Source organism: Merops nubicus, unplaced genomic scaffold, assembly GCF_000691845.1.
Source record: "Merops nubicus isolate BGI_N331 unplaced genomic scaffold, ASM69184v1 scaffold46123, whole genome shotgun sequence".
NCBI lineage: Eukaryota > Metazoa > Chordata > Aves > Coraciiformes > Meropidae > Merops > Merops nubicus.
Window position 1 is genome coordinate 28,154 of NW_008601878.1, and position 7,971 is coordinate 36,124.

General features: G+C 49.7%; 1 protein-coding gene across 1 annotated transcript; it reads left to right on the forward strand.

Moving 5' to 3' along the window:
• The first annotated feature begins 1,511 nt into the window (after window positions 1–1,511).
• Window positions 1,512–7,641, forward strand: HMOX1 (heme oxygenase (decycling) 1). The gene is made up of 5 exons (XM_008938126.1): window positions 1,512–1,543; window positions 1,858–1,978; window positions 4,387–4,869; window positions 5,451–5,577; window positions 6,912–7,641. The coding sequence occupies exons 1-5, from the start codon at window positions 1,512–1,514 to the stop codon at window positions 7,046–7,048; spliced, it is 900 nt and encodes a 299-aa protein (XP_008936374.1). The 3' UTR covers window positions 7,049–7,641.
• The last annotated feature ends 330 nt before the right edge of the window (window positions 7,642–7,971 follow it).

The following is a 7,971-nucleotide window of genomic DNA, read 5'->3' on the forward strand; positions in this document are numbered from 1 at the left end:
GTCAGCGTGCACTGTTTCTTTAAAAGACAAAAACAAGACAGGAAAAGTCTGGCTGAGTCAGGCTGGAAACGCTGAGTAATCCTTCCTGAGTGCTGCACCACATGCCAGATCTCTACTCCACTCAGAAAAACAAGCATGGAAGCATATTTCTTCCAGGAGAGCTCTCTAACCCCCAGCACCAAAGGCAACTGTGGCCAGGTAGAGGTGCAGGGACAGGGAGATGTGAGGCAGGCAGCTGGGGTGGCAGCACGCACCCCAGAGTGGACTTGCTGGAAGGGACAAATGGACAGATGATGCCACAGTCCCCCTGCCCCTTCCCCAGGCCCTGCCTCCCCACCAGCCCCTGCAGGGCTGCAGCGTGGGGCTTTCTCACCCCCACAGCACCAGGGCAATGCTGGATTTCAGTGCCTGGCTTTTTGGCTTCAGCATGAAACATGGGCTTTGCCAAAGCACATCTGGCCAAGGCACTGCCCATCCTGGCTAGCCCTGCTCTCAGCACAGCTACAGGTGGAGGAGAGCCCTGCTTTACCTGCTGACTGCCTCACTGACCACCAGACAAAGCAGCAGAGCAGCCAGCTACTGCCAGAAGCACCTTGTACAACTCTCTTTTCCTGAATCAGAGAAATTATTTGCCTTTGAAAGTCTCTGCAGGCTTCCTCAGTTTCCCCCAAGTCTTGGATGACATCTTTTCAGCCCACCAGCTACGCCAGCCTTCTGGGAATGTAGGATATGGAGTGCTGCTCTCCTGAGCTGCCCTGCACACAGCTGTGCTAACAGCAGGGCCAGCTGCCACACAAATCAGCTGCTGTTTTTTCCATGGGCAAGACAGAATGGGAAGGATTTCACTACACAGCAGTGCAGGCACACGTGTGCAGGCTCTGTGCCAAGTGACAAGGTTTATTCCCCAGTGCCCAGCACCGGGCAAGGGCAGTTTTGGCACTTGCAGAGCAGTGCCCACTACTGGTACCCACCCCGGGGTTCCTGCTGCGCTCCCTGCCGTGAAGGGGATATGCTCCCAAGCTGTAGTGCTGAGCTCCCCATCCCCTGGCCCACAACTCCTCTGTGATCTGGAGGGCTCTCTGAAGATGTCCACGGTCGTGGGCAGCCAGATGTTTACACACCATTGCCCCCAGCACAGCGAGCACCCCTTGCAGCACGTGGGCTCTGCGAGCTGAAAGGGTTACGGAGCCAGGAACTCCCAAAGGAGAAGTTTGTTTGTGCTTAGTTATCAAGATGAATGGGGTGACTTCCTTCTGGTCCCCGAGGGCTGCAGGCAGCAGAGGGTGACTGCCACGCTGGGAAGGGAAGTGCAGTTGTGTTGCAAGAAGTTTGTACTCACACTGAGGTCAGCGGTTTGGCTGCTCACGTGGCCTGGCAATATAAAGCTGGATGAGAGAACCGGGCTGCCCAGCTCAGAGCTTCACTGTCCTGGGAGCAGAGGGGAAGGAGGAGAGCACCAGCGAGGAAAAACAACAACAGGGAAGCAAAGGAGTGAAAGGACACGGAGGAAGATGGAAACTTCCAAGGCACACAGCTCAGAAAGGTGAGAGCGGGACGGGGAGCAGAGGGGAACTCGTTGCCTGGAGAGTGCTGTGTTTCTTCCCTTTGCTTTTAGGCTTGCTGTTCCTCTTTGTGCTCCGCAGGGATCGGCATGCTCCTGCTTTCACCTCCAGATGGAGTTAGTTTTCTGTGCTCGGGACAGCATTTGGGATGCTGGGGCTCCCCCTTTCCCACCCACGGCTCTCGGGAATGCTCCACTCCTTTCCCTGCCATCCCAGCTCCCCCTTTGTTCCTAGAGAGCTAAGACCCACCTTGCCGGCAGAGGGGACTGACATCTGTTCTGCTGCTCTTTCTCAGCATGTCCAAGGACCTGTCAGAGCTCATGAAGGAAGCCACCAAGGAGGTGCACGAGCAGGCAGAGAACACACCGTTCATGAAGAATTTCCAGAAGGGGCAAGTGTCACTCCAGGAGTTTAAGGTACTTTGGGGCAGCACTGCTTGGGGTGGGATTTCCTCACCAGGAGGGACACTGTGAGATCAGACAGGCTGTGCAGGGATTGAAGGGGGGATGGAGGGGATGGTGTAAGAATAGAGGGTCCTTTGCATTGCAGCTCTCTGCAGCCAGCACCTCCTGGGCAAAATGTGCTCTCCATCAAACTCCAGCACTCTAGGGTTGTAGCAGCTCCACTTGCAGGGAAGGACTGTGCATATCAGGGCAGGCACCCAAGCTGGAACAGGATAAAAAGACAAAGAGGTTGTTTGGATTAATGCAATTGCTTTTCTCTTTCTTCACAAGTGCCTGCATGTTAATTTGTTGTCAATGATAATAGAAGTATGACTATGTACAGACACACGAGTGGCTGAAATGCCAAAAAGAGGGAGAATGCTACATTACAGCACCAAGCAGCTACAGCCAGAAGTAAGGATGGGATAGTGAGAAAGTCAGGCTGTGGGATCACTGAATTTTGCAAAATTTTAGTTGTCACTTAGGTCATACCAGAGCGGGGATCATGAACAACAGTAACTTAAAAGCAGACTGAGTCTGAGCAAGCCACCTCTGCTCAACAGGTAGAAGCCTGTTGCTTTTCTTAAGATAAAAGAGAATCAGTTGCAGACCTGTGCCTAACCTGGCTAGATACCTGATTCCTGGGATCTGAGCCACGTAACAAAGCCATGAGCAAAACCGAAGCATGCACCTGGGCCAGAAATTCCTGGGAGGCTATAGGATGTGACACATGGGCTTGCAAATAACAGCCAGCAATCCAACCCGTGGCTTAATTGCTTTGTTGTTGAATTGCTCCTTGGCAAATAAATCCACCAGAGTGAGAAAAAGACTACTTATTTCTGACAGGTCTCACTCAGGATACTTAGTCAAGTCTAAATTTAATCTCAGGTGATGACTTCCTCCTGTTGGAAATACAGCACTGGTTATGCAGTGAACTTTGAGACAGGCTGGCAATAAAGTAAAAAGTCAGGCATCAGGAACACAGCTCTCTTTCCCAGAAGATACTTAGTGCTCTCAGGGGGAGTGAGACATGACGTGGGTTTTAAAAAGTAATGGCAGTGTTCAAAAGCCATGTTTCCCACTGAACTACCTGCATGTGAAAACAACCAGTCAGGTTACAATTTCTTAATTTGTTAGGCAACGTTCCTGTATTTTGTTTCTTTTCCAGTAACAGGTTATTGTTTAAAAACCTCTGTTTTTATTTACTCTCTTGGCAAACCTATATACCTGCCCCGACACGTGACTCCCCAGAATGGGAATATTTGTTTCCACAGCCTGTGTGCTTATCAAAGTCCTCTTTGCTGGCACAGTGGGGAAAAGTCGAAATGGCAACTCTTTTACTGCAAAACTGATTGCTTGGAGAGCAAACTGCTTTGTCTCCTGCCACCAGCACAACCCCCCCTGCCCCAGCCTGACTCACCTGTACTGCTAAACCTCCACGATTTACACTTTGCTGCAGATAAGGGATTCCAGTGTAAGGAAGGGGTGGTGCCTGTGTAGATATGAATACAGCCTCTGAAATTAGAGTGCCCAGGGAAGGCAAGAACACAGCTAGATTGTCTCACACCACATGGAGAAGCTGGCAGATAGAAGAAAGTATCGTGTGAGCTGGGAAAAACAACAATAACAATGGCTTCAGAATAGAGGGGAGCACACACAGCCTCGCAGCTCTCCTTCACAAAGGCATCTTTCAGAGGCAGGCTGTGCTTCCAGCCCCATTTTGTTTTGTCTCCTTGGGGCAACTAAGAAGGCAACCCAACCCCACTTGCAAGTCTGAGTGAGAAGAGTAGTGGTGCCTCAGTTCCCATGATTGTGGGATGCCACCAGGATGAATGTGCTGGAAAAGACACATGGTTGGACTCGGTCTTCAAAGTCTTTTCCAACCTAAATAATTCTATGGAAAATAAACAGAGTGTGTCATTGTCTCACAAGGCCCTGCAAAGGGAAGCCACATCTTGAAGCATTCAGATTTGAACAATGCACCAGAAAATATACCTTTGGGAATACCCTCTCTGTTGACCAAGGGAGAGAGGAGAATACACCAGGCATGATTTACTAGGGCTCTGGTTTCCATTACATCAGGCTGCACAACCTTTAACTTGAAGGTGCAGGCAGTGGTTTTAAGGACAGGCAAGCCCAATATCTGCTGGAAAGGGCTTAGGTCTTACCTGATGCTGCTTCAGGCAGAAGGAGAAGGGCTAAAGAGTGTCTCACTGCACCTCACAACTCTGTTTTTCACATGGGAAACCTGCAACACCACAAGATGTGCCTGACTCCTACTGAGTGTGCCCATGAGTAACTTTTTTGTGACTAGGATTTGTCCCCCAAACCTGGAGAAGACAGACATGCACCTGTAGCTCATCCTCTTCCTTCTCTTTCAGCTGGTAACAGCATCCTTGTACTTCATCTACTCTGCCCTGGAGGAGGAGATCGAGCGTAACAAGGAGAACCCCGTTTACGCCCCGGTGTACTTCCCAGCAGAGCTGCACCGCAGAGCAGCCCTGGAGCAGGACCTGAGCTACTTCTATGGCAGCAACTGGAGGGAGGAGATCCCGTGTCCCGAGGCTACCCAGAAATACGTTGAGAGGCTCCACTACGTAGGCAAGAACCACCCAGAGCTGCTGGTGGCCCATGCCTACACTCGGTATCTGGGAGACCTCTCTGGGGGGCAGGTGCTGAAGAAAATTGCCCAAAAGGCCCTCCAGCTTCCCAGCACTGGGGAAGGGCTGGCTTTCTTCACCTTTGATGGGGTCTCCAACGCCACCAAGTTCAAGCAGCTCTATCGCTCCCGCATGAACGCCCTCGAGATGGATCTCGCCACCAAGAAAAGAGTCTTGGAGGAAGCCAAGAAAGCATTCCTGACAATCGGCCAGCCCTGCCAGCCCACACCCTCTCTAAACCAAGATAATAGCTAGAGGGGACAAGGCAAAGCTGGTATTTCTGCTGTGGAGCTTATGGGAAGTTGTGGATTAGGGTGAGCTAGTCCAGGTTGGATAGCTACACTTGTCCAGCTGGGGAACCTAGCAGAAGGCTGGTCTCTGACAAGCTCTTCTCCCTCCCTTAGGGTCTGAGTTCAGACTCTTCCACGTGCTGCTATCCAGATATGAATGAGGGCGTGTACTGGGCATGGGGATCACCACCCATCTGTCCTACCTCTGTAGTTGAGATCCACAGGTCCTCTGTGGGGCTGACTAGATGCACAGGTACTTGATTTCCTTCCCATCAGAAGACAGGCAATGGCCTTCACCTGAGCTGGAGGCTTCAGGCAGAACCTGTAAAGTGAACAAGGAGTTTGAAGGACATGCTTTTAACCCCACAGGCAGATCATGTTCTGTGCAAAAAGTGCCAGGAAACTTGGATTGAAGCCTTGTCTCTGGCTCCTAAAGTGCCTGGGGAAGGGGCAAAGGGTCCAGGGAAAGAAGAGGAGGAGGCCACATGATGAGACAGTGTTCCCTCTCCTCAGGTGTTTGAGGCGCTGCAGGAGCTGGTGTCCAAGGGCCAGGAGAACGGTCACCCCGTGCAGCTGAAGGCAGAGCTTCGCCCAAGGAATGCTAACAAACTGCATGAACATGGTAAGATGCTTCTGAGAGCATGTGTTTAACATTGCCCCTCATGACTGTGTTCTCTCTTCTCCTCCTGTTTTCAAAAGCCACCGAGAAAACAGCGCACTTGCCCTGTCTCTGTCTCTTCTCCAGCCACCAGTAGCTAGTATGAGGGGAGGCACTGGTGTGTGCAGACCTTCTTCTAGACATGACAGAGAAAGGATGACACATGTGGGCTCTCCAAAAAGTGTTAATGAAGGAGCTTTACAAGAAAGAGACTCCACTCTCCTCTTATGTGTTAATGAGTGTAAGCTTGCTCTGCCACATGAGGTTTGACCACAGGGAAAACTGGCCTTGCGTTCACAGAAGCAAAGGCAGCAGTCTTGGGCCCAGCCGTGGTGCTGTGATGCTGACAGAAGGTTCTTCAGGACACAAAGCCCTACCCAACAACCCGTCCTTTTGGACCAAATCTCCCTCCAGTCATTCTCCCACCTTCCAGAATGATTTACTGCAAACCCTCCTGAAAGCACAGCGGGTTTATCGTGAGCATTGCTCTGGAGGGTGACATATAACCCTCTGGGAGGTGAGGATGAGAGCTGCCCATCAGCTCTGCACAACTGAAAAACTCCACGTTTTCCACGTGATTCAAATAATAAGAAACCTCCACGTGATTCAAATACTAAAAGCCCTTCTAACCTATCCATTCTGAAACTGAAAGGGAGATTTTTCAGTGCACACTGGGCTGAACCACAGCTTCCCTCTGGCAAAGAATGAAAAGCAAACCTTGTCTTGAGGATCTCTAAATGGTGAAGCTTAAAGCAGCTTCTTTGGGAAAGGCAGTAAAAGTTCTTTGTGAAACTTTAGTGAAAACTCAAAAAAGTAGGATTTTCAGAAGAGTTTGGTGTTGGATGAGGAATCTTATCCTGCAGTTGTACTGGGAAAACCATTTGTCTGGAGTGCTAAGGTCTACCTGTTTAAGGTCATTAGTTGCCTAATGAATTAAATCAATGACAAGCAGGAGATAAAATGCCTTTTAAAATTCTGTCTTAAGTATTTGGCTGTCTTCTGCACACATCAGGGGTCTGATGAGGCTGCTCAGTGCATTCATAACCCTGTAAGGAGACAAGGGAAGAGGCTGGTACTCCCAGACACAGAGTGGGGTTGCAAGCCTTGGTGATTCCCAGGTCAGCTCTGCTGCTTCCCTACTTCACCCACCCCAGGAGAGCAGAACCTGCTGTTTTCCCCAGTCCAGCTGGACTCTGGGCTTCCTCCTCTCCTCTTCCATTAACAATTCTTGATTCAACCTCTTCTCACTTGCCTTTTTTTATAAAAAAATTCTTTTTTTTCCTCCCTATTTTATCTAGGTGCAGCACCTGGGAAAGAAAGGGAGAGGACAAACAGGAGACACACAGACATGATGCCCAGCACTCCCCTGGTGCGGTGGATCCTGGCGCTCAGCTTCCTAGCCATGACAGTTGCCGTGGGCTTATTTGCCATGTGAAAGAGCAGGACCTTCACGTTCTCTTCGTGCCTTCCCTCACTTTGAACTAATCCACCTTCCCCAGTCCTTGCGAGAGAAATTCGCTTCGACTGGGTACTGTGATCTTGGCTCTGCCACTAATATTAAGGAGACTTTTCTCCCCAGAAATCAAAGAGTGCTGTAAAAGGGTTCAGGCAAAGTCTCTCCCATGCTTGGTGTGAGCTCTTCTCAGAGACTAACTTTAGCACCAAAAACCAAGGGTATAAAAGGCTAAAAACAATGGCCAAGAATTGTTGCTGCTTTACAGAGTACCTGCAAAAACCCTACAGGATCAGAAACACAGCTTTGACTTCTGTCTCTCAGAAATATGAAGCACCCCAGAGCTCTGTTTGCTCAGTTTTTGATACTGTTAGATAATACTGTGATCACTTTTTCTGTGGAGCCACACGGCTCCTGTGGGTTATAGACTGTTTTGTATGACACTAGTAGGTCTTTGTTCATTCTTTTTCCAATCATTTTTGTTTTTTAAAAAGCACAAGACAGTTGTTGAAGATACAGTGTCATTCAGGTCTGGTTATGTAATTTATACATGTAATAAACTTCAATGTAAGGTCTTTCAGCCTGGTGTTTCCTATTCTTAAAGCCTTACCTGGTAAGAAAGGAGGTGTCTTTCTTCCTCCCAGTTTCATGTCTTTTGGAGCTGCTGTCGCCAGAGACATGACAACAGACAAAAGTGGGAGCTATCATCAGAGCCAGACTGCTCCCACTCAGTGCTAACAATAACCTGTTACAAGCTGGGGCAGGTTTCTCAGCTCCTACATCCTAGTCCCTGTTTCTAGAAATGGCATGAAATTCTGTGAGCCCATGCACACCGCATACATTCCTCCCCTTTTCCTAAGGCAGATATGGAGGTGGGAACTTGTGGCCAGCCACTGTTATGGCCA

Excerpts from the sequence above, each read along its gene's own strand:
- HMOX1 (XM_008938126.1), top strand. The coding sequence starts at position 1,512 with ATGGAAACTTCCAAGGCACACAGCTCAGAAAG. Across the intron at positions 1,544-1,857 it reads AAGGCACACAGCTCAGAAAG|CATGTCCAAGGACCTGTCAG; the intron begins GTGAGAGCGGGA and ends GCTCTTTCTCAG. Across the intron at positions 1,979-4,386 it reads TGTCACTCCAGGAGTTTAAG|CTGGTAACAGCATCCTTGTA; the intron begins GTACTTTGGGGC and ends CTTCTCTTTCAG.